At 52.1% G+C, this 26908-nt stretch overlaps 12 protein-coding genes across 12 annotated transcripts; 3 read left to right on the top strand and 9 right to left on the bottom strand.

The window, feature by feature from the left end:
- Window positions 1–1182: 1182 nt before the first annotated feature.
- Z517_12331 (uncharacterized protein) lies at window positions 1183–1510 on the bottom strand (the record flags this gene model as incomplete). The annotated part of the gene is made up of 2 exons (XM_013422745.1): window positions 1183–1293; window positions 1403–1510. 2 exons carry the CDS (start codon window positions 1508–1510, stop codon window positions 1183–1185), a joined length of 219 nt encoding a protein of 72 aa, XP_013278199.1.
- Window positions 1511–2257: 747 nt separating this feature from the next.
- On the top strand, window positions 2258–2712 carry Z517_12330 (uncharacterized protein; the record flags this gene model as incomplete). The annotated part of the gene is made up of 2 exons (XM_013422744.1): window positions 2258–2281; window positions 2329–2712. The coding sequence occupies 2 exons, from the start codon at window positions 2258–2260 to the stop codon at window positions 2710–2712; spliced, it is 408 nt and encodes a 135-aa protein (XP_013278198.1).
- Window positions 2713–2962: 250 nt separating this feature from the next.
- Window positions 2963–4358, bottom strand: Z517_12329 (uncharacterized protein; the record flags this gene model as incomplete). Its single annotated transcript, XM_013422743.1, has 2 exons — window positions 2963–4200; window positions 4253–4358. 2 exons carry the CDS (start codon window positions 4356–4358, stop codon window positions 2963–2965), a joined length of 1344 nt encoding a protein of 447 aa, XP_013278197.1.
- A 1919-nt stretch (window positions 4359–6277) lies between these two features.
- Z517_12328 (uncharacterized protein) lies at window positions 6278–7072 on the bottom strand (the record flags this gene model as incomplete). The annotated part of the gene is made up of 1 exon (XM_013422742.1): window positions 6278–7072. One exon carries the CDS (start codon window positions 7070–7072, stop codon window positions 6278–6280), a length of 795 nt encoding a protein of 264 aa, XP_013278196.1.
- Window positions 7073–8342: 1270 nt separating this feature from the next.
- Z517_12327 (uncharacterized protein) lies at window positions 8343–8597 on the bottom strand (the record flags this gene model as incomplete). The annotated part of the gene is made up of 1 exon (XM_013422741.1): window positions 8343–8597. The coding sequence occupies one exon, from the start codon at window positions 8595–8597 to the stop codon at window positions 8343–8345; it is 255 nt and encodes an 84-aa protein (XP_013278195.1).
- A 536-nt stretch (window positions 8598–9133) lies between these two features.
- On the bottom strand, window positions 9134–10096 carry Z517_12326 (uncharacterized protein; the record flags this gene model as incomplete). Its single annotated transcript, XM_013422740.1, has 2 exons — window positions 9134–9315; window positions 9376–10096. The coding sequence occupies 2 exons, from the start codon at window positions 10094–10096 to the stop codon at window positions 9134–9136; spliced, it is 903 nt and encodes a 300-aa protein (XP_013278194.1).
- A 1464-nt stretch (window positions 10097–11560) lies between these two features.
- Window positions 11561–11941, bottom strand: Z517_12325 (uncharacterized protein; the record flags this gene model as incomplete). The annotated part of the gene is made up of 1 exon (XM_013422739.1): window positions 11561–11941. The coding sequence occupies one exon, from the start codon at window positions 11939–11941 to the stop codon at window positions 11561–11563; it is 381 nt and encodes a 126-aa protein (XP_013278193.1).
- A 3430-nt stretch (window positions 11942–15371) lies between these two features.
- Window positions 15372–16613, top strand: Z517_12324 (uncharacterized protein; the record flags this gene model as incomplete). Its single annotated transcript, XM_013422738.1, has 2 exons — window positions 15372–15608; window positions 15702–16613. 2 exons carry the CDS (start codon window positions 15372–15374, stop codon window positions 16611–16613), a joined length of 1149 nt encoding a protein of 382 aa, XP_013278192.1.
- A 481-nt stretch (window positions 16614–17094) lies between these two features.
- Z517_12323 (uncharacterized protein) lies at window positions 17095–18536 on the bottom strand (the record flags this gene model as incomplete). Its single annotated transcript, XM_013422737.1, has 2 exons — window positions 17095–18226; window positions 18283–18536. 2 exons carry the CDS (start codon window positions 18534–18536, stop codon window positions 17095–17097), a joined length of 1386 nt encoding a protein of 461 aa, XP_013278191.1.
- Window positions 18537–19832: 1296 nt separating this feature from the next.
- Window positions 19833–20036, bottom strand: Z517_12322 (uncharacterized protein; the record flags this gene model as incomplete). Its single annotated transcript, XM_013422736.1, has 1 exon — window positions 19833–20036. The coding sequence occupies one exon, from the start codon at window positions 20034–20036 to the stop codon at window positions 19833–19835; it is 204 nt and encodes a 67-aa protein (XP_013278190.1).
- Window positions 20037–21430: 1394 nt separating this feature from the next.
- Z517_12321 (uncharacterized protein) lies at window positions 21431–22360 on the bottom strand (the record flags this gene model as incomplete). Its single annotated transcript, XM_013422735.1, has 1 exon — window positions 21431–22360. One exon carries the CDS (start codon window positions 22358–22360, stop codon window positions 21431–21433), a length of 930 nt encoding a protein of 309 aa, XP_013278189.1.
- Window positions 22361–23963: 1603 nt separating this feature from the next.
- On the top strand, window positions 23964–25843 carry Z517_12320 (uncharacterized protein; the record flags this gene model as incomplete). The annotated part of the gene is made up of 4 exons (XM_013422734.1): window positions 23964–24126; window positions 24154–24437; window positions 24508–25200; window positions 25277–25843. 4 exons carry the CDS (start codon window positions 23964–23966, stop codon window positions 25841–25843), a joined length of 1707 nt encoding a protein of 568 aa, XP_013278188.1.
- Window positions 25844–26908: the final 1065 nt, after the last annotated feature.

The following is a 26908-nucleotide window of genomic DNA, read 5'->3' as shown; positions in this document are numbered from 1 at the left end:
ATGTGAGTAGTCGATGGTCTCTTTTCTTGATAATGGAAAGAAAGCCCCGAAATTGCCGAATTACAAAAACGAACGGGCCAACACCCCCTTGGACTGGTTGTGACGTTTTCTTATGCGATTTTTTTTTTCGTCTCACTAGACGGCAGACTTCGGACGGAAACAGCCGCCGTGTGGGAGGGAGAGGGGACGAGGAACTTTGACTAGGTACTCGGTGGGTTTGAAAAGTGAGAGCCTCGACCCGTGGGGTTTGAACCGGCGACAGAATAACCGCTATAATAGGATGGAGAAGAAACGGGCGCCAACGGCAAATGAGAAACGGTGCGTCCTGTTGACAAAGGTCGTAAGGCAGAAGATCGCGCGCGGCACTGGTAGTGAACAGAGGAAGCAAGCCGTCTCGCGCACTTTGAGAGTGGGATGTCGAGACGAAGGTCTAGAAACGATGTCGTACCGAGAGCCGGTCCAAGGATTCTGTAAAGATTTCCAATTAGTCATCATCAGCCTGTCTATTGGGTTGATGGCGCTCGGAATTGGGGGAAGCCATGGGATGGAAAAAGATCGAGTGCTTAGAATGGAATCACTCTTCCAGAGGCCGCTGGGCGCCGGTGATATCCGCGGAAGAGCCTGCGACAAGAGCGACATGGCGGCATGGCTGAGAGCAGTCCTGCAAGCACCGTCAGCGGTCACACGTCGACTTCGTATCGCCTAGGCCAAATGATGCACATGCACATGGCAGGATACAACGTGGGGGTGTTTGGATTGCAGGCGCATGTTATTTCACCATATCAAGAAATATATCGCGATGCGAAGACTGGTGGGTAAAGGAATTGGAAATTCCATCGTGATCACGTGATGCGTACACTCTTCAAAACGGCCACTATAAACGACGTACAGCTGCGATCCAGCCTTGCCTTGAGGTTCAAGCTGTCTCCCCTCTGGCAGGAGTGAATTGTTCTCATACTAGCTGGACCTGCCACAGCTCGAAAAAGATGTCCCTCCCATACCCACAGTTTGGGGAGACTCTATCTCAGCTGTGACTGATTGTGTTAATTGTCCCTTCCTTGCAGGCGCCTTCGAAAGTACCATCACCAGTGAACTCTTGTCCCATATATACAACCGAGGGCCTGGTGCATTTCAAACTCTCAAAATCCTCGCATTTTTTTATTGCGCCTCGCATCAATCCATCTATTTATCCGCCGCCGCAGCAGCCGCCTTGGCCGCCCGCATCTCGTCCATCTTCGCAACCCTCTTCTTGAACTCCTCGTACTGGCATTTCTCATAGCTGTGTCGCTCGTTCTGTTGGCAAAACAAGGTAGACTCGCCAGTTAGCATATACCGCCGTGTGAAATAGAATCATTTTTCATGATTTCGGGATTGGACACAACACTTGACAAGAAAAACCCACCTCGCACTTCCAGGGCATGTACCACGTCTGGTGCCGGCATTTATTGAGAGGTATCAGGAGGTTCGCACAGCTGTCTCGGTAGGCGAGAGGAAGTCTGGCTTCGGCCATCGCTTGTCTGGACGCTGGAGCTGGAGCAGGGACAACGGAGCTGACATTAGCTTTGATTCATTCCGAGTTGCTCGAGGGCGAGGGGAATTAAAGCCAAGGGAAGCGTACCAGTATCATCTCCGAGACCGATGGCCTCTTTGACCGTTTCTATGACCGCCATCTTGGAATGGCGAGACCTCACAGACGATAGGGAATCGGGGGTTTGGATGGGCAGCACCGAGCTCTTTGGACCCGCGATTGATCTGGAGGAGAAGCTGCGAACTAGCATGGGGTGAAGTATCTAGTGTGATAGCGCAGAATCTACTGCGGATCAATCTTTGCTTTTAGACACGTGACATCGCGCCCTTGTCGCGAATTTACCGAGTTATTACTCTCCACCAAAGTGGCTTACTTTGTTCACCCTGATTGATACGCGCAGGTTAGTCGTTGCTCTGAATATGACCAATCACAAACCGACAAAGTCCATAAGCCAGGCCTTCACAGAGTGCTCAGACATCAACTATTGCTTGATATGTAGTCGCTCAGCCTCTTTGACAATGATGAGTCAAATCTCCTGCCCCCTGTCCATCATCTCAGCTACGTTGCGGTGAGGAGAGATATGTCGGTATAAAGCTAGCTACCCGCGCTCTAGGTAACAAAACATACGAGGATACTTCCATCCACCCAACCCTTCAAAGCGTATACCCAGACCGAGAGAATCAGAATCAGAATCATCGTTCAAACCCCCGTTCAAGAGACAACGTGAGAATGGCCATCACTGAATTCCAAGAGGTGAGTTCCACCCAAGGATTCTCCTCACATGTCCTGACTCCCAAAAGAAAGTCTACGCGCACCTCGTGCTCATCCCCCCGGGCCGTGTGACCACGTACGCCGCGCTCGCGCGCTCCCTCAACTCTAGCCCGCGCGCCGTGGGCGGAGCTCTTCGAAACAACCCCTACGCTCCCGAAGTGCCTTGCCACCGCGTCATCGCGAGTGACGGCTACGTGGGAGGGTTCAAGGGCGACTGGGAAAAGGCACCCTCGGGAGTCAACCAGACCATGAAACTAAAGTTGCTCAAGGATGAAGGGGTCAACTTCACCGACGAGGGCAAGTTGGTGGTCAAGGGCGGCGTCGACATATGGTACGATGGTCCTTGGGACGTCCAGAAAGGCAAGACGACTTTACAGACGACCATTGCGCAAAAGGAACGGATACAAGAATGATTCTTGGTTAATTAATCTTGCTGTTTCATCTGTATCTGTTCTCAAAAACCCCGCAACTCTATTGCATGGATATACCAATCTCATATTCAAGGCTTGTTTAATACGCCGAACCAGTCCGTCACAATCCGCCCAATGTTTACATGCAAAAGAGAGGCCAATCCATCTTCACTACCCATCTCTTTAGACGGCTGACTCTGTTTGCGTTTCTCCTCCCCCGCAAAAATCAACAGTACCCATTCAAAAGGCAGATTTACAACAAAGTAGCACCAAACAGCGTAAACATGGCCACGACAGCACCGCAGACCAGAGGAGCAACAGACATCTTGGCATCCATGACGGAAGCAGCTGCGTTGCTGGTTCCGCTAGAGGACGAGCCGCCAGTTTGACTCGGGGATCCGCTGCCTGCGGTGGCGGTTCCAGTAGAAGCACCACCTGCATTCTGGGAGCCAGGGCCGGAGAGACCAGGTCCTGGTCCGGCGCCCGCAGTCATATACTTCTTCGCGCCATCAGGAATAGCAGGGAGAGAGTTATCCTTGACAAGCCAGTTGGGGGACGAGTAGGAAGGGCAGCCGGATGCACCGCCGGTCGAGTTATAGCCGCCATCACCCGAAGGGTTGGGGGTGTTTGCGAATTGTTTTTGAAGGGTTCCGAAATCAGGCAATTCAGAGATCGAGTTGCCATCAATCTCAACGAGGCCATAGTTGCTGGGCTCTTGCGAGTACTCGTAGACCAAGCCTCCAGAATAGACAGGGGTCATTTTGTCACTGTAAAGTGCCTCGACTTCGTTAAACTCACGAGTGTTGATGTTGCAACCATACTCGGAGAGAAAGATGGGGATACCATAGCCCGTAAAGTTCTTGACCTTCTGATCCCAGCCAGAGACGGTGAAGGAAGAAGGATCGCACCAGGAGTAGTCGTTGAAGGCGAAGAAGTCTGAACGCTCGTCGTCTGTACCACAATTCATGTACTCGGCCATTTCCAGACGGTTCTCGGCAACATCGGCGGCTGAGTATCCCACAGGAATGGTTCGGTAGCCTTGGCTTCGGATGTATTGTCTGATATCCCGAGTGACGGCCTTGACGTACGGCGCAGCTGCGGAAGTCTCAGGGTCATTGATAACCTCGTTGCCAGAGAAGAAAGCCAACGTATTGTCGTAGGCATGGAAGATGTCAATCGTGGCAAAGATGTTCTGAAGATATACATCGTTGTAGGATGGACCAGGGTCGGCTCGGTTCAACGAATACTTGGGGGTATTTACGTCCAAGATGAGGTAGATGCCAGCATCTGCCAAGGCATTCATGCATGCGTCATGAGATGCGCTATTGTCAACCGTGTAGACCCGGATAGCATTGATGCCCAGCTTTTTGAATTCCTCGAGGTCTCTCTTGCAGCCCTCTTCATCGGCAATGGGGTCTGCCACATCTGAGGAGCCACCAGGTTGATAGTCGACACCACGAATGTAAAATCGTTCGTCACCAGCAAAAAAAGCTTTAGAACGGTCAGTGATAGCAACAGAACACGGAGACACGCGAGCACGTACCATTTCCTTTAACGGAGACTGGTTGCAAGCTGCTTTGTCTTTTGACAGAAGCCGCAGATGTAGCACCAGCGCCCAAAGCGAGGGTGGCCAAAGTCGAAGTACGCATGATTGGAATCAAGTGATCTGTTTTCAGGTCTGTGTCCGAGAGGAAATCAACCGAAGCGAGGGGGTGAAGAAAAGTTAACGGGAGTTGGGATCCAAGAGAGTGAGGAATTTCCCAACAGAAGACACCTGATATTAGAAGAGAGTAGAAGGTAGCGAAGGAGGAGCGACACCCAAACGAAGTGGTGACGGCTCTTGCTTTTTGTGATAAAAAGAAGGGGTGGGAGGTGAAGAGGTTGAAGGATAGAGAAGGGAGGAAAAAAGATGCAAGATCGCAGTTGTTGAAGATATTCGAGGCAGGGATCAATCGACGCGGGCAATTGGATTGTTCAATTGAGTTGATGAATTGTCCGGCTGCCCCTGTCGCGCCCATGCTCTAGGCGGGGGGGCATTCCCCATTGATGGCCACCAGCCCCTGTTAGATGTTCACTGGATGTGCGTTAGGGGCCTTGCTAAGGGCCAGTTAGAGACCCTCTCAACCCTCATTAGAGCCGCCACCCTCCAGCCTCAGCCACTCACATGTCTTTCCCTTCACCCTTCTCCCTATCCACCCGCAAACGACTTGCAGATGAAGTTTCTTGGATCTGCCCACTTGCGTCTCGCTATGGGGCACGATTGGCACATGTTTCGAATTGCGCACAAGGGGGTTTGTCAAGCTTGCCACGGCCTGCCAACGACATGAGCCTTGAGCCTGGTCGTGTAATCCCGCTTCCAACCTCGACAAAACCGGTGATGGACATCTTGGATCCTGCGCCGAGGGTTGTCGCTTGACGATCAAGCACAAAGGCACTGGAGAATGCCGCGTAGACAACATGGTCAATGCTATGAAATGCCGCCGAACAAGAGTCGGGTTGCGTGTGTAGCAAATTTCCAGGGCCCCAGATTATTTTATTGCACGCTCGAGCACTGCCACATTCATGGCCCGGGGCTTGTTTCAAGACGGCTTCCCTGGGCCTCCAGATCTGTCTCAGAATGCGCTTGAGTCAACGATCCGCTTCTCTTCGGTCCATGTTCTTGATTCTCGAGATCGTCAATCCCTCCTATGTCATTCGACACCGATGAAATGATTGGCATGGGTGCCTGGTATACCCCGTACGTACATTACTCTAGGAACAAAAAAGTTGCTGCAGGTGTCTTTTGCGTCGAGGATAAGGACCACTTCAATATCCGTTAATCAAACAACATCCACACAACTTTAGGGGCTCTGACCAAGTATATAGTTTAGGGAAGGCCCGCTGATGTGTAGGTATAAGGATAGATGCACTTGTCTCTTTGTCTAGTCTAAGGTCAAGCCTTTTGAATCGTCACTCCAAGTGGTGCTCTGGGCATCGAGGATTGCCTTGCGCGGCACCACCAAGGGTTTCAGCCTCCCTTTGTGCCAAGAATTTTCTCCAATGCCAACACCTATGGTATTTAGCAATGTGGTGTACCAGAGATCAAGGAGTGGGCGTGGCGTCGGCGTGGTGAGATCAATTACGACCGATTTGAGGGAGAAGTTGTGAAGAACTTGGAGCTGGATTACGTCGTCGACTGGAAGCCAATGTCTTGGTGACAGCGTGCAATCTGATTATATGTCCCCATACATCTGGGCAATCTCTGGGCGGCACTGATTTGCCCCCGTTGCAGCAGTCCCCACGGTCCTTCGGCTTCATCAAGTCCTTCCATCCTCCTTGGTTACCCAGATCCCTTTCATGTACACGTATATTGCCTTGCCCTCCAAACCGAACATCAAAAGAAGCCAACTTCTACAAGGAAGTGCTTGAACGCCCAAAGCTATGCCCGTTGCAGATTGCTGATCAAAGGAGAGAAATGCCGGTGCCGTATCGTCGTTATGTCCGCTGAAAATCCCACAAAAATCACGTTAGCCGCCAAAAACCCAATTGGCGACAATTGCTTTTGAACCAGTGTCCACCTCTACACTTCCTATAGCGCAAGGAAGAGCAATCCTCCCAGACCAGCAAATATAGAGGCGAGACCTCCCATCTTTATCGAAACACCACCATTCTGCAGTCCCGGACTTCCCGTGGTTGTCGCGGCACCGGCAGCACCGGTGGCATCACCGCTATCCGTCACCGGCGCATTGACCACCACCACTGACGTCGATGTCTGAACAGACCCGTCACCGGCAGTTGCGTAGAAGAGCTGGGTGGAGGTACTGGGAGTGAAGTGGACGCTCAACGCAGAGGATGTGAGCGTCACCAGGCCGCCCCCGAATGTGCTGAAGACCACAGCATCACCAGAAGTTTCGACTGGTGTGGCAGACGGTGGAGTCGTTGGAGGCACCGTCACGGTCGTGGCTCCGGGTACAGTGGATGCAAAGATGGCGGATGAGAGGATGGAAGAGACGCTGGCTGCCCGAGAGCTCGATTCGGAAGCAACGCTGCTCTGAGCATCCGTGGAGGGTGTTGTCGTGGCTGTGGTGGTCGAGTTGCTGTCCTGTCTCTTCTTTGCGAGGTGGACTAGTTTGCTTGCAATGATGGGATTCTCGGAGTGGACGTGCTCAATGGCTGCGCGGTCCTTGCTGAAGACACCGTCTTGGAATTTTGGGGAGAGCGAGTGGAGGACGGAATGCAGGGCAGCAGGATCAACGGTGTCGAGTAACGATTGGAATGCCTCCCAGTTGATTAATGCATGGTCATCTTCTGGAACATGTGCGGGCGAACTCAAGGTGCCCAGCAGCAACGTGCTGAAAACGAAGGCTTTGCGCAGGCCGATCATCGCTGTCAATGGAATGGCAGGAAAGCAAATGGACGAACCAAACGAGAGGTAGGTTCGTTCTAGGTGCAGTAGTGAACAGTGAGTGACAATAAGAACTGGTGCGTGTGGGAAGATGGAAGAGAAATAAAAAGGCTGGTGATAGAGAGTGCGCCTCTAAGACCTGGTTAAGCTTCTATGCAGGGAACGCTGGGTTGAGGAAGATTCGAAGGTGCCAGCTGCGGCTTGTCCCAGTTAAGAGAGTTTTGGGGCCACTAGTGATGCAGGCAAGGGAATATCGTGGCTCGGACGATGGCTGCTACTGAGCCACCCAACGCTGAGCCCGCAGGTTTGTGGGAGGTGTGGATTCTCTTTTTCCTCTTTTCCACCTCTTCTCAGTGTGGGAACCCTGTCAGATCAGCCGCGGACGAGGGCGGGATATGCGAGTATTGGGTAATGTGGTGGAGGACAAGCAGGCAAGGATCGAATGATTTTTCTGGGAACTGGGTCCGGACGAGCTCGATACGTGTATTGAGTACCCGATGAGACAGAAGATAGGATACCTATGCGCTGTGATATGACTATGGTAACAAAAGAGGCTGAAGCAGGCAAACAATCAGAGACACTTGTGGAGATGATGGAACTGCGAGATACGAGCACCTCGTTCTTGGTAGAGAGGACAAAGTGACAAGAAACCAGTCGCACGTGGGCAATGCCAGAAGGACCTCCAGACCTCTGCGATGGCTAGCCGAGCAGCCTAAACCCACCCCCCCATGCGATACGCCCATTACCAACCTGGCACCACTGGAACTTCGCGCAATAGGTAAGCCGGAGTGGCTGCCCTAGGCGGTGATGGTACCCGGACGATGCCTGCTGAGCGGAAAGTCGGCATCAAGGCTAAAAGCCACTATCAAGCCACTATCATTGGGCTTGAAGGCTGGTAATCCGTCTTCCTTTCTTCCTTCCATTGCCTCCCAGGTACTCTCAGTATCCATCTCGCTCCCAGTCCAACTCCTACGGAGAAGATGATTTTTCTCCTGTTTCGCATGCAGCTGACAAGCTGGCCCAGAACACGCTGGCAAGGCCTCCGTTTACAGCACTGAGCGCGCCCTCGTCTCTCACCTCCTGCGGCAGGTTTCAAAAGGAAGCTGGGCGTCTTTGCCACTTTCAGCATTTGAGTGGAACCTGGCCAAAGAACCAGCCAGGCCAGCTTCCTTTGACGGACCCATCGATCCCAGACCTTGCCTCAAACTGAGCAAATCAAGATTCCGGCCTCTCGCTTTCGTCCTCCACATCAGCTTCCTGCTTCCCGTTGTCCCATCCATCCACGGCCGTCGCTGGCGTCCTCGACCGTTCCATCGCCTGCATTCGGCATTTTAAGACACGTCGACTCTGCGAGTAAATCCATCGTTTCCATGCTCCACGCTCCCATGCCCTGCGTCATGCGTCCTACTTCCTGCATCAGTGGCTTGACATTGAAACGCTCGTCACGTTCAGCTCCCTGTTTCACCGGACGTTTCCTGCTGGAAGACCGAACGAATCTGGTCATGTGGATTTGAGGTGAAGTCATGAAAACCTCGATACGTTGCATTGGCCCCGTGAAGAGACCAGGCCGGCACAAACAACCGGGGCGATCTACTCGTACGTGTGTAACTGTTGTTGGATAGGGTTATGGCCAGAAGGTTGCATGAAACAACTCAAGAACAACTCCTTTTCAACATCCATTCAGCCCACGTCTTCTCCCACTCTTTCTGGCCGGTTGGCGTAGGTCTGGCCCTCTGGTTTCTATTTATGTCCCGAAGCCATGCAGATCATGTGAATGTGTGTCACCACACCTGCAGACGACTGGTCGGGATTGGCATTTGACATCTGGTACCTTGCATCGTCATCCCAGACCTGCAGGAAGGCCAGTCGTGGTTGTCGCAGTTGAATGAGGTTGCCCAACTGCTTCTTGGGCCTTAGCGGCGGACCATGTCTAGTCTTTGGGAGTAGACAGTTTGAGTTTGTTCAACCGAATCAAACCCTCGAATTGGCATGTGGAAGACGAGTAAGTCGTGATGCGCATTTACCGTACGCGACTCCTCCTTACTCGGTCACCAGGACGAACTTGAGCAAATCTTTCTCTGTTATCTTTGCCTTTTTGGCCCTCAATTCCTCCATGTCCCAAGTGGCAGATATCAGTCTCCCGCTCAGCCAAACGAGATCGCCAATCTGCCTACTGAGATAGACACAAACTGCACCACAGAGATCGACCTCGTCCGTCATGTCTGGGGAATAAATTAGTCAAGCATGGCCAATGGGCAGATACTGGTGCCACGGCGACTCACAAGGCATGAATTCTTCCGGCGTGTTTCCGCTCGCCATTCTCGTCATGACCGCTCCCGGGTGAAGTGCCAGGCTGACCAACCCTGTACCAGAGTATTGCTCGTGAAGATATTCGACCAGGCGAATCTGCGCAAACTTGCTGATCGTGTACCCCGTGTTTGCGATGGGTCCTCGTCTGATGCACCCCGCGATGGACCCAATGGCGATGAATCCCTTCGCCTTGCTTTTTGACTGCACGAGTAATGGCACAAAGTAATGTGCGGTTAGGTAGGTGCCCAGGGCATTGACTTCAAAGGCTTGTTGCACCCACTCAGGCCTTCCTTGGTCCATCTTCGTGACGACGGGCCCGGCGTAGCCCGCGTTGAGGATGAGCACGTCCAATCGCCCGCCGCAATGTCCTCTCACATAGTCTGCGAGGGCCTCCACCTCCGGCGCTTTCGAGACGTCACACTCGACCACGTCGATCTGGACGCGGGGATTGATCCGTCTGACCTCGTCGGCCACCATCTCCAGGTCGGCGAGGGTGCGAGACGCGATGATGATTCTTGTCGCTTGGGCCCTCGCGAAGCTGTATGCGATATGCTCGCCGATGCCCGTGGACGCGCCGATGATGCAGACGGTGAAGCCGTCGTCCAGCTTTACAGAAGAAGGATCCAGCGCCGGTGGGACCGACGTGTGTTGGGTCTTTGTGAAGCCGTCGACGGCCGCGACGCGAGGGTCCATGACTTCCAGCGAGTTTCTTCTTTTTTCTTTCGTTTAAAGACTGTGAGGTTTCTATGTTTTCTTACTTAGTAATGATTTGTGTAACGGGTCGTTGATGTCAGTGACACAGTTCAGTGAGAATCGTCGTTTTTATACATATGTGTGTGTTACCCGGTACCCTCATGTTGAATGGCTCTTTTTTTCATATATATAAATTACTACCTCTAGGATATGTAGGGAGGTAGGTACCGAGTATAGCACGTTATATGGAGGGCATGGAGAAACATTCCGCCGAACAACAAACGTGCTGTTCTGGAAAAGGAAACCGGTATAGAATAATATTATTATTCGAGTGCAGCTGATGATCGTTCGTCCGTGCTTGGTCCCTCGTACAAGTACCGGGTACTCGGTACTCGGTACTCGGTACTTGTACCTATTCATTCGCAGGTACTGTAGGTACCTATGTACTCTATAAAGGCCATCACCCACCAGGCGCTATGTCCCCGTGGCCCGTGGGTTACTGTTCCTGAACTTGCATGTACATATGTACACCGTACCTCTACTTCATACCTCTAGGCACCTCGTAGATAGGTGTCCCAAGCGTGAACCCAGTGCTCCCTACCGCCTATCCTGCCACTACCCTACCCTGCCCTGCGCGGCAGCGCTATAGCCCTACCTCGTACCTATGAACTATTAACCCCTGAACCCCAAACTCAAACCCCAACACCAACCCCAGCAATACATATGTACAGCTAACAACTGCTAGATCTAGGCACCGGTAGCGGCTATGTTAGGGCACAGTTTGGTTGGGTTTTGGGCGGGGGGATCTACAAACCAGTGGGTTGCCCCCCCCCCCCCCCCCCCCGAATGCACTTTGCACTCGGTACTCGGTACATAGCTTGCATACCTAGTCCCTAGGTAGGTACCTCGTAAATTAGTGAGTTTCGGCTACTTTAATCCACACCTTGTCCGTACTTCGTACGCAGGACAAGCACCATTGTCCATGCATTGTCCATTGTTCAAGCGTTGCTGTGCATGTCTGGAAGCCTGTCAAGGAATCCATCCCCAAGGCAGGGGTCGAGGCTGCGAAGCGAGGGTACCAGATAAAAACCCCGTTCACCACTTCCGGTATTCTTCAAGTCACGCTTTGACGGCGGAAAAAGGAGGCAGACGAAAAAACCCATTGGTGACAAGATTCATGGTCAATTACGGTTGCTATGAAAGTACGAGACAACAAAAAAAAGCGCACTCGATCATGTCGTCGTCCGTTGAGCCTCCACAACATCAAAGTAATTCAAAAACGATAACAACAACAGCAAGAAGCACAACAAAAGAAAAAAGAGACCGTGTCCGTCCTGTGTGCCACTCCAACTCTCCTCCTAATGAAAATCGCAAGGCCTGTTGAAGACCACATGCCCCATGTTTCGCAGCTCCCCACCCCTCCCCTCCGTTTGTGTTTTGACATTGTGCTCCCTGTACGGGGTCCTAATAGTACCTCTGCCTCTCGACCAGCACCCCAGACCATACGCTCTCTTTTGCACTCTCGTCTTTGTCCTCCTCTGGCCCTGGCCCTGCCCCTCCGTCATAATCATCATTGTTATCATCATACCCATCATCGTCATCATCATCATCATCATCATCATCATCTTCTTCTTCTTCTTCTTCTTCTTCTTCTTCTTCTTCTTCTTCTTCCTCTTCCTGCTCATCTGTCTCCTCCTCGTCACCACCGTCCGCTTGCTGACCCTGTTCGTTTGCCGAGGGCAATATTGACCTGGCTTGGTACGCATGAGGATCAACAAAGCCGGACAGGCTGTTTGGCTGTCCGGAAGTGTCTAGAGTGCGAGCAAAAGATTGGCAAGGGAACATTCCGAAGTAGCTGTCCCAGGTTGTCCCATATTGGTCAAAAGAGGTTGGAATCAAGCCTGGATCGGGTTGGTTGCCAGGACTGCAGCCGACGTCAGCTTCCGTCTCGACCAAGACGCCTTGATACACACACCTTTGACGAATTTGTGCTACCGGGGTTGGGTTGACGCCAGGTGAAGGATGAGTACTCCCAGGAGCCGTCGTACCGCTTGGTCGACGCGGCAAAGACTCAAAACTACAATAATTGTTTCTTCGCTCACACCTCCTGCACTTCCTTCCTGGTATTCGTCGTGCGCACTGACAATTTGCTATTAGTTCGGATGCTCTAATAGACCGAAGTACAAAAGAAACACATACCCTGTGATGTACAGTAAAACAGTAATCGCAACTCCGGAGCTTATGTCTCTCCGGTCTTTCTCTAATGAATCTCAAGCGCTTCTTGTGTCCTGAGCCGCCGGGTTTGTTTTGGCGACCTGGCTTCCGACCATTCCCTTCCTGGGAGCCTGTCATTCTTCTTCAGGGAAATATAGTCAGGGAGGCAGGATCTATCTGGGGACTGTGCGGAAGGTGCTTCGGGCAGCTTTGAAAAATTCAAGAGTGCTTCCAGCAGTTCGAGAGTATCCGAGGACCATGGCTGATAGCAGACCTTTATAGGACGCCAGTCAACAAAGCCAAGGATCTTCTCCCTTCCCAAGGTCGGGCTGTCTGCTGGCCGGACTGTATCTCCCTTGCGCAACCATAACTAAAGTAAGGCGCTTGACTTGCAGAGGATATCTGCTAGTTGACAGGGGTCTTGCCGGAGATTGTCGTATTGGTGAGTGACACACAAAACCAGCGAACATGCTAAGGTCTTTCGTGCCACAGCGTCATCCCCAATGGCGACAACATCTCACATATCGAACAAGTCATCCTCAAATGACCTACCTCTCATCATCGTGCACGTCGTGTACGAAAGTCTTGTCAAGCTGAGGCTCTCGGATCGTTGTTTCTTTTGCTTAGGCAATCCTTGTTCAAGGGGGTGCAATATCTTCGACGTTCGCATGTTTGCTGGCAAGCAGATATGTCGAGTCACGGAACCCCAAGCCGTCGGCCTCCTGAGGAATCCTGCGAGTAGATGATTGCCCTGGACAAGATCCAGTCAATGGCTTCGAGCTGCAAAATGCGTGCCCACCCAAGAGTGTTGCCCTGTCATTCCTAATTGTCCATTGTGACGATTGTATTTCGGGGTCACCCCAGGCTCCGCTTGCGCCTTGTAGGGGCGTGAAGCTTAGCGTATTAACTCTGCAGAGGATGCCTACGAACTGAGCCGCAACGGTTAGTTCGGACCCTAGAATGTGCTCTCGCCCTCACCGCCTGCGGACCATGCCCGAAATTGACACGCTAGATCAACCCATATTAATCCACAATCAAGATGGTATCCCTCAAATGCCGTAAGTGAAACCTCTCTTGAAATCTCAGTTTGCAACCATGCAATCCAACCTGTAGGTTTGATTTGCCCAGTTCCAAGGCCAAATGGACGGTGCTAGAACGGAGTTGCCTCCGAGATAGCACCGCTTGTGAACGTTGGAAGTGTTGCGTCCAAGAGGGTGGGGCTACATGTGCCCTTGACGAGCAGCCAGTGTCCGGGGTGATGGAAACATTCGGTTCGTCGCCCTGCAGCAGCGTCGAAGAAGGATGGTATGGTGGCGCTAAATGGTATGCAGGTGGCAGGAAGGAATTCTCAGGTTGCTTAGGTCGTCAAAGCGTCGAACCTCGTAGGCTACATGGCAACAAAACATTGGTGAAGCTGTGGATGGGAAGTTGAGAACGTCCTTGCGCAGCAGACGGGCGTCTGCAAACCCTTTGCCAACAAAAACAATCATCCACACCGACGTAATGTAGTTCTCCGAGTCTCCTTGAAGGTGCCTGAGTACCCATCATCTGGCCCAGGCTAGTCTTGTCTAAAACCCGTTAGTAAAGAAGAACATTTACTACCCCTCGTCAATCCGCTTAAAATGACCCCAGTATCGATCGGCCCGTCCCATGATGATCGGGGAGCAATAGTAGCAATTGTAAATATCAACACTTGCTCCTTGTCAGAAGGCATCGGCTAAGGAGCATTGCTTCCACAGTCACGAGGGACGAGAGAGAATAAAACGAACCTGTCTCAATGAGGTTTAATGCTTGCGTCCCCTGCAATTGCAGTTGGCGCGTGCCATGGAATGATTGGTCGCACAAAATCAGACGAGAAATGTTCTGATCATTCGCACAAAACTCTCGGGCATCCTTCAATTCCATCTCTTTCGGCGCGTTTCTTTTCACCCCGGTCAGTGTTCGGAACCAAAAGACTGCCAGGCTGCTCCCTTGATACGGGGACTCGGCGACTATCTCACCGCTGAAGAGTGGGCTGATTCATGTGATTGGGGGATTAGGGTTCAAAGGCCGCATCGATGGCCAGGTTTCGACCCAAACTAGTTTCAGGAGCGCACGATTGCCTACCACCGAAGGCGTCAGTAAGACCAGGCAGCCATGGTCGACGAAAGTTCAGGGATTTACGCTCCGAAGCACGTAGGTAACTGGTACAGCGCACCAGGGACGGACTCACCTTGAATCCCGCTTCGGCCAACCCCCAGGGCGCAGACAACGTACCCGTACTTAGAGACTAGCTTCTTCCTCTGAGCGTCGCACCATGCAAGCGCTCAAAAGCAGCCAGAACAGTAAAGTGAAGCTGTCATCATGTCCTTTGCGATATATGGGTGGTGGTTGTTGTCACCTGACAAGTTGAGGCTGAGAATTTTAACACAAATCCCTTAGCCTCCCCTGATAGGTTATATCAGTCGAGCGGAAAGGTCCAATACCTTGGTGACAAAAGAGGCTCTCCGGGCCTCTCCACATCGGCGAGTCTTTGGGGTTTTGGCTGAGGTGGTTAAACGAGGTCCCTCACGGATGGTGATCGAATGCTTTAATCGGATGTGCTTCTGGAAATACCATTTTTCTCCTCTTGTTTTTGTGCTTTATCGTCAAGCCTTGTGTTGCTATCATCGCAGTGTGCACAGTTCGCTGCGCTGATCATACCAGTGCTGGCCCACAAGGTAGTCATGATGAGGAGGGAGGAGGTTGCTAGTGCTAGTACTGCTCGGTCAGAGTGAAGTCGTGAAGGGTCTGGCAGAAAGCTCTGAGGTAGGTCAGAGATAGGAGTTAGTGATGTGAAGTGAACGAACCACTGCCTCTGTTACTATCATGCCTTGTTTGTGTGTCAATTTTCTGCATTTCCTTACCTTTCCTCTTGCGCCAGCCTGTGCCCCAGGCTCTGTGCCTCCGTTCCTCCTCGTGCTCAAGTTTGCTCATCGTATTTGGACTTCTTGAAAAGTCCACCAACACTTGGTGCTGGCGGGAGTTGCGAAACGGCCCATCAACTGCGTCCTCCTGCCTATGTCAAGTTAATTTGGTCAACATGACACCAAAGGTTACAAAGCACAAGCAGGAGAGGGTGAGCATAAAGAAGAGTCGGCAATTGCATCAGAACATAAACGGCTGGAAACTCGCCGATGACGCCGCACAAGAGAGTGGCCCTGGTATCGCGCATCCCGAAACAACCATCACGAACACCAAGTACCCGCTTCTTGAGACTTGGGAAGAGCTTGGAGTAGCCGAAGCCGAAAAGATCACTCACAAACACAAGAACATCACAGTAGGTCTTCTGGGCATTCTTCGCTGGAAATGCACATGTCCTAGTCCAGAACTCCGTCCTCGTCCTGCGGTGTTATGCTGACATTTTTTCCAGGGGTGGTTGCTGCCGGAAATTCTGCCAGTCCTGGTTCATGTTGCAGCTCCCCAAGCAGGCCGCTTCACGCGGGAGGTACAGTCCGACATTGACACTATGAACTCCATCGAAGCTGTCAAGGATCTTGTGAAGGACAGCTTGATTTTCGAACTCAAGCGCACCAACATCGAAGTAAGCAAGACCCGATTTGCTGGATTGATGGTATACGGGCCTTCCACCGAGTTCAGACGCGAAACCATCAAGAGCTTCACACGTGGGCTTTTTCTTCAAGAGGCCGCCTTCAAAAAGTGGTGGCTGACTGTCAATATGTCCCACCGAGTACCGGGTGACATGGTCAAGATCGCAGTTGTCTTGTGGCATGCAGACGAGGCGGCCGTGAAACAAGTCACGTTGCCCAACTTTTGGACCGACGAGACCACCAGGATACTGGGAAACCACCTGGAGAAGCTCGAGATGCCAGGCTGGGACCTCGATATTGAGAAGGGCTGTTGCAACTATGTCAAAATGCAACGACAGGTGTTGGAAGCAAGAACGAGGGCCGTGGAAGCTGAAACAAAGGCAATGAAAGCCAATGATCTGGGGGGAGTGTGGCAGAAGGAGAAGGGGGACCTGGAAACTCGAATGAAAAAGCTTGAAGCGAGCAGTCACGGTTTGGAGCAAATGGTGGACAAATTGACTAAATCGAAGGATGCTCTTGTGCACGCCATCGAAGCGTACGATATGGAGGAGGTCGCTCGTCTTGTGTCTAATTGGAAGAGGAGCAGCAGGCGCAGAGCCAAGTCCAAGACTCAAACGCCTGTTGACGCGGGCGAAACTTCTGGTAATGAGGAAGAGACACCAGCTAGACTGGAAGATGTGGAGATGGCCGATGGCTGCGACGATCCCAAAGATAGCGACTATGTTGAGGAGTAATTCGACGTTCGAAGGGAAATCTGTTCTAATTCGATCATGATGGTGGATGGTGGGTAGAAGATGGGATGAAGACGAGGATGAGGATGTGATAGTGATGAGATGACTAGATGTTTGTGACAGAATTGCGCAGCCAAACGCAGTGGGCGCAGTTGGCCGTGGACGAAGTTGTGCCACATGCCGCAGTTTGACTGGCACATACGCCACCACCATCACCTTGATCCCTACCACCACTGCCGCTACCATGGCCTATGTACGAGGTACTCCGTATGTCCATACGAACTGTCCGCGGAAATTCGGTAGAGTTGAAATAAACCTCTCGCTCCAGACTTCACCAGCAAAACTTCATTTCTTCCCTGCGAATCCAGCTATATCCCGTCTGCAATGAAATTTGTTCAAGTGGAGTCTATGTCTATCACTAATACAAGTATACACAGGTCGTTGCGAAACTGGCTTTTTCCTGCCAAATGGCCCTCATTCCCAACTACACTTTCTTCCTCAGATCAGTGCCAACCAGGTATATCCGAGCTATGAGGAAGAAGAAACAACCAACAAGACAGACACAACCGCCAAATAGTTGAAGGTACAGAAAGCCTCCGTGATCGCGAGTGATCAAGGCGCCTCCGATTGGCGACCCCGTCAACGCCCCTATCGAACCCGCGGCAAAGACCGTGCCTGTCCGCACACCAATCTCCCTGATTGGGGAAACTTGTGCAATCAGAGCAGGCGTCAGCCCAATGGCAGCACCTGAGGCAAAACCAAACAATGGGGCAAACACGAGTTGGCCTGCGTTGCTCGTGGCGGGGATCCACACAGCAAGGATTAAAATGGCCGTCAGAGTGCAAAAGACGGTCATGACGTTGAAGCGCCCAACTCGATCACCCAACAACCCTGGTAATGTCCGACCAAAGACAGAACCGGCATTCAGGATGGAAACGAGGTACTGAGCTAGCTCGAGCGACATTCCCCTGCCGTTGGCCACGGCTGTGACGAAGGAGAATACCGGGAACATGCCCCAGTAAAAGAAGAAAGTGGCAAGAGTGAGCAGGATCATGGGGACTTCTTTGAGGGGCCGGAGGAAGGCCATGATGCTCCAAGGACGCCGAGACGGAGGGAACCGAGAGCGCAGCGTGAAGACGGCAAAGGTGCAGAGGCCCAGAATGAGAAAGGCGCAGGTCCGCATGGCCCACGGAAACCCTGTCTCCTCGATCATGCGACTAACAATGATGGGAAACAGGACACCGCCGAGAGAGCTGCCTGCAGCGGTGATCCCAATGGCCATACCACGTTTGTGAAAGAACCATGTCGAGACACACGAGACCGCCGGGGTGAAGATGCAACAGGCACCAATGGCACTGCAGACGCCCTGGCTGAGGAGGAACTGATAGTATTCCTTGGAGAGGGAGGCCATCATCAAGCCGAAAACATGCAGGAAGCTACCGACAATGAGTAGCTTGGTTGGGCCATAGTTGTCGAAAATGAAGCCGGCCACAGGTCCTGTGGCGAGCATAAAGAATGTTTCTAGCGACGGAATCCAGGCAACGGTGCTGGGTGAGTATTGCTTCAACTCGGCGCGCATGTAGTAGTCTTGGAAGACTCCGATACAGTTGATCCATCTGGAAACAAGGATGTCAGCGTTCATGTTCCATAATAAACAGCGAGGACCACATACCCCCAGGAAACGAAAAAGCAGGCGCTGGCGGCAGCGACCGTGAGCCAGGCTTGTGCACCGCCGTCCGGGAACGAAGACGGGTCCATCCACGGGTTGGCAGGCTTTGGTGTCTCATTTTGGGCGGGCTGATCGAGCGACGACTTCTCGGTAGGTGAAGCCGAGACATCTTTGTTGATGGGGACAACAAGACTTTCTTGAGGTTCGGACTCTGGCTCCTCGCGGATGGGGATCTGCTTCTCCAGGTCCTGCGACATGGCGACAATGATCGGAAGAGTCGAGTCAAATCAAGGGGAGGCTTAAGTGGTAGTTGTTTTCTGCCGCTCGAACAGACCAGAATAGGCTGTGGGAAGAAACCGTGGCAGGCGCGAGCTCGCTCTCTCTTTTTGTATCTCAAGGCTAACAGAAAGAGGAAGAGAGGCAGATCTGGGAGAAAAGGCTAAGCTGGACCTAAAAGCGATCCCCTGATTTATCATTGATATATCGAAAAGTCGGAAGCCCGATCGAAATGCACCCGAGATGACCATACAATTGGACGCTTCGGCCTTTGCGAAAGAGCGAGGCACCGCCATGGAAGCAATTTTGAACAATGATTAGATTAGATGGAGCTGCTTTATTGGACGGGACAACACGAAGCCGTTGAAGACCCTGTCGTTTCAGAAAGTCGCCGGCCTGAGTTTGTACGATCCAGCTTGCCAGCAACGCGGTTCGCTGCGGGCTCGCTCGTAACGGCAGACGAGCTCGGTCGTTAGCTCGCTCATAAGCTCGGTCAATGACTCAGCAAGTTGGCACTCAGCTAGAGCAGTGAGCAGTGTAAGGCCGTGGCATCGAATCCTCTGCTTCTCGATTAACAGAACTTTGCATAGTGGAAACCAGCGGACTTCCATTTCTGATCAATCTCGACAGGCCGTAACCATCTCGGCTGTCACCAGGGGAGCGGAGATAACAGACCAGTCCCGCCGTTGATCAACAGAAGCTTTTCCGATAAGGGGATGCGGTGTTGGCCATGCCGAATTTTCAGATCTCCAGCCGAGCTTGTTTGTGGCCGAGATGCTTGGCCAACAATCGACGCGACCCTGGCGACTTAAAAGATGGACACTTTGGTGCCACTCACGGAGTCTTTCTTTAAGTAAAATTTTGGCCAGGTGGACAGTGGACACGCTTCAAGAATCATCCGTGACTCGATCCTTACATGTCCGGCGCGGGCATTATCGACGGGCATTTTCTGTGGCGATTGGGGCATGAGCCAAGAAGCAGACAGAGTGGTAAGAGTCTCGGTGCCTTTTATATTATGGGTGAAAAAGGGGCCAGATGACACCCACATGGTAAGGCTGGATGTCAGCAAGGAAGTCAGCCGGCACTCCTTGACACGTGGAAAATGACGCCAGACAACACTCAATGGGAATCTTCATTTCTACAGAATCTCAAACTAGATGGCGCTCACTGACAACCTATCCAACCTCATTATATCGGCATCGTTCATTATAGCGTGGTGGGTTGTATCCTGACCCTGTTTCCCCAGTTTCTGCTGTGTATCTTCCGTGTCGGCAAATCTATCTCATCGCCATATAGGTGGCAGTAGCCTCCGTCCTCGTGGTCTTCTGTTCCATGGTCTCGGGTGGGACGCGGGTTTTCTCCTTTTTGTTCTTGGGGTGCAGCAGAGCCTTGAGACTCGACATGGTCGAAGTGCTCTGGATGGAGGCAGTCTCGGCGTTCAAGCTCGCAGACTTGGATTTGTCGTTGGCTGGGGGTGACATTTTGATTGAGGTGGGGCTGGGAGGTATTGTTGCGGTGTGGTTTTGTTGTTGAGTATGGTTGAGATGAAGGGCGATGTCTACTCTCTCCTATATATGTAGGGCGCTTGGCCTGACAGAGACGAACCGTTCTTGTCGTGTGGAGATGGTTTCAAGAGGAGGTGGAACGGCTGAGGTAAGATACGATGCAATTTGTGTGATGAGTTAGACACCGAGCTTTTCCTGGCGGGAGGGCAAGTCGCTAGGTGGGTAGATTGGTAGGTTGGTATATAGGGAGGTATGCAAGTTGACGGACAAGCAGACAAATAGACACAACAAGCCAGGCAGGTAGGTCTCTTTATACAGACAGGAATTAGTCAGTCATCTGCTCGCTTCGCTCGTCGCTCGTCGGCCCTTTTGCAACAGACTTTTGATGGAATTAGTCCCGCTCCACACAGTGAGATGCACGCATCACTCGTCGGTTGTGGTCTCTGTCTTTCTACAGTACCTACTTGTCCAGCGTTGGGGAGAGTAGTGGATAGTGTTGTGATGAGTGGTTGGTCTCGTCGTGCCTCGTCCCCTCACAGTCCCTATACCCATAACCCGACAAAATGATTATTCGCACTTGATACAACTCTTTGCAGACTACTTAGGTACGTACCACGAGCCCCTCGTGCTCATTGCTATGAGGTTTGAGGTGAATTCGCTCGTAGAGAAATACCGTATCGAGACTGGCGTAACCCGCGTGACTAATGCCTGGGGCGCCTGGGCGCTTAGTGGCCTCTAGTTCGGTGCTTGGCCATTGTTGCCTGGCCTTGGCAGTGGGGTTTAACTTGCTCTGGCTCGCTGGGGAATCGACAACGGCGTATCTGGAAGGGTTTGGGAGTCATAATCTATATACTGTACGCAAGCACGTCGTACTCGTTAGTAGGTAGGGTACACATGATGCGACAGCCAGCAACGAGACGGAGATCTACGAGCATTTACTACCGTAATTAGGTTGGTAGATATCCATCTTCTCCAAAGTAGGGAGTGAGTTCGAGCATGAGCATGAGAACGAGGAAAGATAAGGCAGGTAGGTACCTTATTACAGAGTGAAAGGAGAAAGAAGGGGCACAGGAGCTACGTGGCTACCTAGGTATGTTGCAAAGTTTGTGGCAAGTACGAATACGAGCCAGTTCCCTTGAACCCTTTTCCTACTCATCTATTCAACTCAAGAACTGACTTGACTGAAAGATTTGATTGGTCCCTGCGTACACAAGACCAGTCCCTGATGCTACTCCCACGGGCCACTTGTCTTAGTATTGCCGAGTCAAGGATATCTCTACCGAGTTCATCGTCCCATGCACAAAGTCAAATACCCCCGACTTTCTGATATGAACAAGTACAGCTTATACTGTAACTCGGCATAGCGATGTTTAGATCTCCCTCTCGGCGCCCTGATAAACCGTGCGGCAGATGACATGGGTGAGTTGTTCCATTTTGTGTTCCCATTTCCCAAGCTCATCCTTTGTATATTTCACTTCTGTCATGTCCCACCGTCTATCGACAGCGGGGTTGAAGAGCACCAGATCATCCACAGGGATCTTGTTGAACATCCACTCGATAGTCGTTCGCGCGTTACCCTTGGCCGCCAAATGCACACACGCCTTGAACTTTTTGACGTGGTGCCGTTCAAGGAGAACGGGCACGGTGAATGAATAAGGGACGCCTGTCTTTCGTTGTTGGTTTTCCAGCAGAGTCCATCCGCAGGCCGTGTGGGCACCAGCGTTGATGCCCTCGCCAAAATGCGTCCCTCCAGTGATGGTGGTGGCATCGTGAATATCACGGCCGCCAGTTTTGCTGAGTGATGCCTCCACCCCAACATTCACAAAGGGTATCCCCGCGACGCCAAAGTTGACATTTCCTCCCTTTACAACATCCTCGTGGTCTGCGGTAGGCCCAATGGTCCAGCGGTCGTCTAACCCAACAGCCAAGACTGTAGGGGCAGCATCCTCGCGATCCTCGGCAAAGAACTCGATATCTATACGAGCGCGGATAAGCCGTCGGTCGTGCTTGATAGGATCCAGGCGGGACGTGAACACCATCAGGGTAGCCGACGGCGATTCGGGAGTCTTGTTCAGTTTCCCGTGGAGAACACTGACGAGGAAGCATTGAATCGTACAGGCCTTTGTGAGGCGCTCCATGACAATGCGCCGCTGCCATTCTGTCAAGGACTGGTTCTTGACATGAAATATATCGTCGTCATCACCACTGACGAAGAGCGGAGCCTCAAATAACATGGGACCATTCTCGTCGTTATCCGCAGCCAAGCCCCACGCGTCGTCCTCAGCCTCGTGGAACGTCATGATGAGTGATGAGGTGATATTGAGGAGACGGCGAGGCCGCGCGAGCAGATCACTGAGGCTAACGCTATTTAAGATGGATTAGATGAACATAGCGACTCGACAGGATTTTGAGAGACTGAAAAGGGATTGGGTTGACCTGACAAGGCACAGCCCGACAGCCTTTTACGCACGTCATTCCTGTGCCAATTACAATGACAATGACAATGGACTGGGGCATTGGTATTTAGGCACCGAGACGCATCATCGTGCCAATGACAATCGAGACACCTGCATGACCTCCCCTCGGCTCAATGCATCGATTCCTCGTATTTAGGGAGGTGGTGGGAGGCAGCAAAGCAGTGGCACCTCACACCACGCATGACACTTAAACTACTCAGTACCGAGTACACACAACTCGGTCAGACGCATTCATTACTCTCGGCGACCTACATGCCATTTACACACCTACGTCGATACCTACGTACCTACTACTCTCGCAACGTGGAACCAAGGGTTCTAGTCATTGCTTTGGCAATGAATCATTCACAACCTCGCGTAGAACTTACGTCAATAGCGAATGTGCTGTCGCCGCCCAGCTCTTGTCCCGATCCAGCTCTAGTCCTGTTTGAGACTGTTTTGGAGTGCGCCAAAGAGATCGAAAAAATGCCAGAAACCGAGAACGCCAGCCGGCGTCGGCGGTCGAAGCAACTCGTTGCAGAGCGCGGTGACAGCCTTGTGATGACCACCAGCAGGTTGCGGGGTGAAAATTTTCTGCATTTTCTAGCCTCGAGTCAGGAGGATAACAGATCGCCTTCAACGAGGCTGGCTGTTCAGAAGCTAGTGGCAAGAATGCTCTTGCAACCGGGTGGCATGAACCTGTTGGTGGAACGGGACGGCGAGTCAAATACGCCTCTACACACAGCCATTCAACGAGGCAATCATGACTTTCTTTGTGCTGTTTCAGGAGAGCCAAGTCTGCCTTTGACCGTCAAGAACGTCCGTCAAATCATTGAGAAGGGCAAAGCCACCTGGGCCGCTATTTGGATGCGAAACACGTTTTTGCATGACGCCATGTACAGCAGGAGAGCCTACTCGCTGCCAATAAATTACTCCTGGCTATCATCTCCCTAGCACCAGATGACATGTTGCTTGCTCAAGATATCCACGGACGTACGCCCCTTCATCTGGCGGTCTAATATTAAAAGTGCACTCCTAGACGTTTCGAGATCGTTCGGGAGCTCATTTCCCGCCGCCGTTCTATGCTCCAAAAGAAAGACTTCACTGGGCACTCCCATACCAGTGTCTTGTTCAGTCAAAACCGGCAAGCCATAGTGGCTCAAACCCCTTGGATACGAGGGCTGCCGAACTAGACTTGTCAGCAGGATCCTGGGGCACTAACAGGAGACAGGGAAGTCCGGACGTCACCGACGAAACAGCAAAATTAATCAAGGACGAATTAAAGCTTGAGAGTCTGAGGGACATGTCATGCGATGCTGCGTACCGCTGCTTGTATATCCCAAATGAGAAGAGTAAGAGAGCATGCCCACCCACCCTCAGGTCCCCAAGACTAGGACATACAAGACTAAAAGTTGAACTCCCAGACCAAGAGTTGTGGTTTGATTACATGGCCGCCCCATCGACTGACATGACCTTTGCCCAGTTTGAAAGTCACTGGAACAAACCTGACTTTGAGACGACGTTAAAATACGTACCGATTGCAAACATCAAGTTCAAGCCGGACAAGGATGACGACCGAGTTGTCTCAAAGGGCCGCAACGATGCTACACGTATCCTGGGCTGGTTATAAAGTAAAGGTGTGAAACGAATCCTGCATGTCATCGTCGACGACATGAAACGAAACTATCACAGCTACGACGCGATAGAGCGCGCCCTCGCCAGAGCCGACGTGGAGATCTTGGACTGGCGCCGGCCGGACTTGTGTCCCTCTAACATCTTCAAGATCGGCAAGAATTTGAAGGAATTGTATCTATATTGGGGTGGTAACGACGCCATCTTAGGTGCTTGGAGCGAAGCTGAAGGACTACCCATGCTAGCTCAGTATGGCAAACTGTCAAAGATTTTCATCTTCTCGCCAGAGGTATTGTGTCTTTCCTTTATACTCGACCCTCGATAACTTCTCATTGCTGAGTTCCTTGTCACTATAACAGGACAGTCCTGACCTGTCTTCGAACATATCGGAGCACCTGAAAGGCTTTGATGATCGTCTGATACGCAACTGGTCGCTCGTGGCAGAGAAAAGAAGACCACCGTCACAAGAGAGGAGTGCAATACTGGACGACAGCGCGACTTTGGCATCCGGATCACTCCGTCTGGATTCTGGACTATTCCGCCCATGTTCAGCAGGCTCTCACATATCGATGAAACGTGAAGTCGCCGGGGACAGGGAAATCGCTGGCCCCCAAATAATCCACCTTGCGGCGAAGACGTCTCTTAAATCTAAGCCGGCTGATTACGACAGGCCGGCGGCCGAGATGGATCAACATCGCTGGATGCAGTGCATGCAGAACTTCACGACTGCCTTTCTCAAGGTCCGAGAACGCCCAGCGAGAGACGCAGAGAACAACTTCAAGTCGATCCGAGTTGCCTTGATTGACGACGGTGTCGACACTACACAGAGTTCGCTTCAGGGCAGGGATTACCTCGGGAGAAGTTTCGCCTTCGACGACGCAGGGCAAAGAAACTATCCATATTGGATTTCTGACAGCGGTCATGGAACCATCATGGCAAGGTTCATCCGCAAAATCTGCCCGACGGCGGATATCTACATCATCAAGGTAGCGACCAGACCAGCGACACAGGATCCAAACAGGCTAACTATCGTCGTAGCCAGTGTCGTCGATGTTAGTATTGGTCATTATTTCCTAGTGGCTTATCATCATTGTGGACAAACCGTTAATATGGCACCTTTTCTTTCAGGCTATCAACCACGCTGTCGACTGCGGAGCCAGGGTCATCTCCATGTCCTGGTCCGTCAGACGGCCAGAAGACAAGGAACTGCTGAAAGAGTTTGACGAGGCCATAACCAGGGCCGTCCGACAAAGAACCATCATGTTGTGCGCATCAGGCGACCAGGGCAAGATAGGCAATGACGAAACCTACCCCAAACACGCGGATCAAGAGAACGTCATCCGCATCGGCGCCGCCACGGCCATGGGCAACAACGCCCGATACGTCGACGAACACAAGATCGACTTTCTCTTTCCTGGCCACAAGATCCCCCTGAGGGGGAGCAACCCGGACAAGGAGCTAGGGTATGTCCATGAGGGTTCTTCGGTCGCCACGGCCATCGCTGCCGGACTGGCGACCTTGATCTTGGAATGCGTCCAAGTCGGCCACTTTTCCGAGGTGACCAAGCCCCCCAGGTCCCAGCAATCGATCCCGGATCAAGACTCGATGGATTCATTGGCCATCAGGGCCGGGTTCGCGAGCATGGTCAGATCGAATTCGCGATATCTCTGGGTCTGGGAGACTTTCAGTCATTAAGTCTGTGAGTGCATCACAGATGGAGGGCGTGATGATCAATTGATTGAGGTGGTAAAGTTGGCGAAGAGCTTTTTATTTTGATATTCTAGTCGCTCAAGGGGTCCAATATCACGATAAGTCATCCGGAATCGTCATACTCGATTTGTACTTGTAGTGCATTGTCGGAAGGGATAACAGCGACAACAGCGACAGTCTGATATCCTAGTCGAGGAGAATAGTGCGCAAGTATTCCGTAGTGTACAAGCCTTCGAGGTGTACCGGTATGGACGGCTCGTCATCGTGTCGTACGGATGGAATACCAATCATCTTGGGTCATGTCAGATCTTGACGACACTTTTGATATCCACCAGCAGTACCGAGTAGCATTGCAGACACGATCGTGATTTCTACCGGGTAGGCCTGAACTGCAATCCCTTTGCACTTCCCCAAGTCACCATTGATATAAGCGAGGTGATACAGCCTAGCGTAGTCCGTCACAGGACGCTTTCCAGCTTAGTTCACCTCCTCTCCTCGCATTTTGTGTAACCCAACCGCCCTTTTGCCTCTTGCCTTTTGCCTTTCCCTTTTCGCCACAGAACGGGGTGTTTCCTCAGTAGTGAATGGCAAGTGGCGAAGGCGACGGCAGTGGCATCGACTCAGTCAACCAGCACCGGCCGCACTACTTTTGTGCAAGTAACCCTCGTACTCGGAACACGGGGATGCATGCACAAATTGACAAACGCGCGCGGTGGACTTTCTCGACCGGCGGGCGGGTTTTTGGACGAAAAGGAAATGAGCTCCGACACGACGACGACGACGAACGCCTATTCTGGCGTGCTGGGTCCCCCGTTTTCGCGATGCGGGGCGAAAAGGGAGAGGGGGGGCCCAGGGGGGACCACAACGCATGCTTAAATAGTTCCCATGGAATGACGACTCGCGCGCTCGGTAGGTACTTTGTATGTAGTTTAGGGAAGGGGCGGGGGGGCGCCAGACAGAGATTCCATGGCTCCCGTTTTAGCGACTTTGGGTAGTTACGAGTAAGGAAAGTAGATTTCGACAGGGGGCCAAACCCACGAGGGACAGCCT

This window comes from Fonsecaea pedrosoi (genome assembly GCF_000835455.1).
Source record: "Fonsecaea pedrosoi CBS 271.37 unplaced genomic scaffold supercont1.9, whole genome shotgun sequence".
NCBI lineage: Eukaryota > Fungi > Ascomycota > Eurotiomycetes > Chaetothyriales > Herpotrichiellaceae > Fonsecaea > Fonsecaea pedrosoi.
The sequence above is the reverse complement of the archived record's forward strand: the minus strand, read 5'-3'. Positions and strand labels throughout refer to the sequence as shown.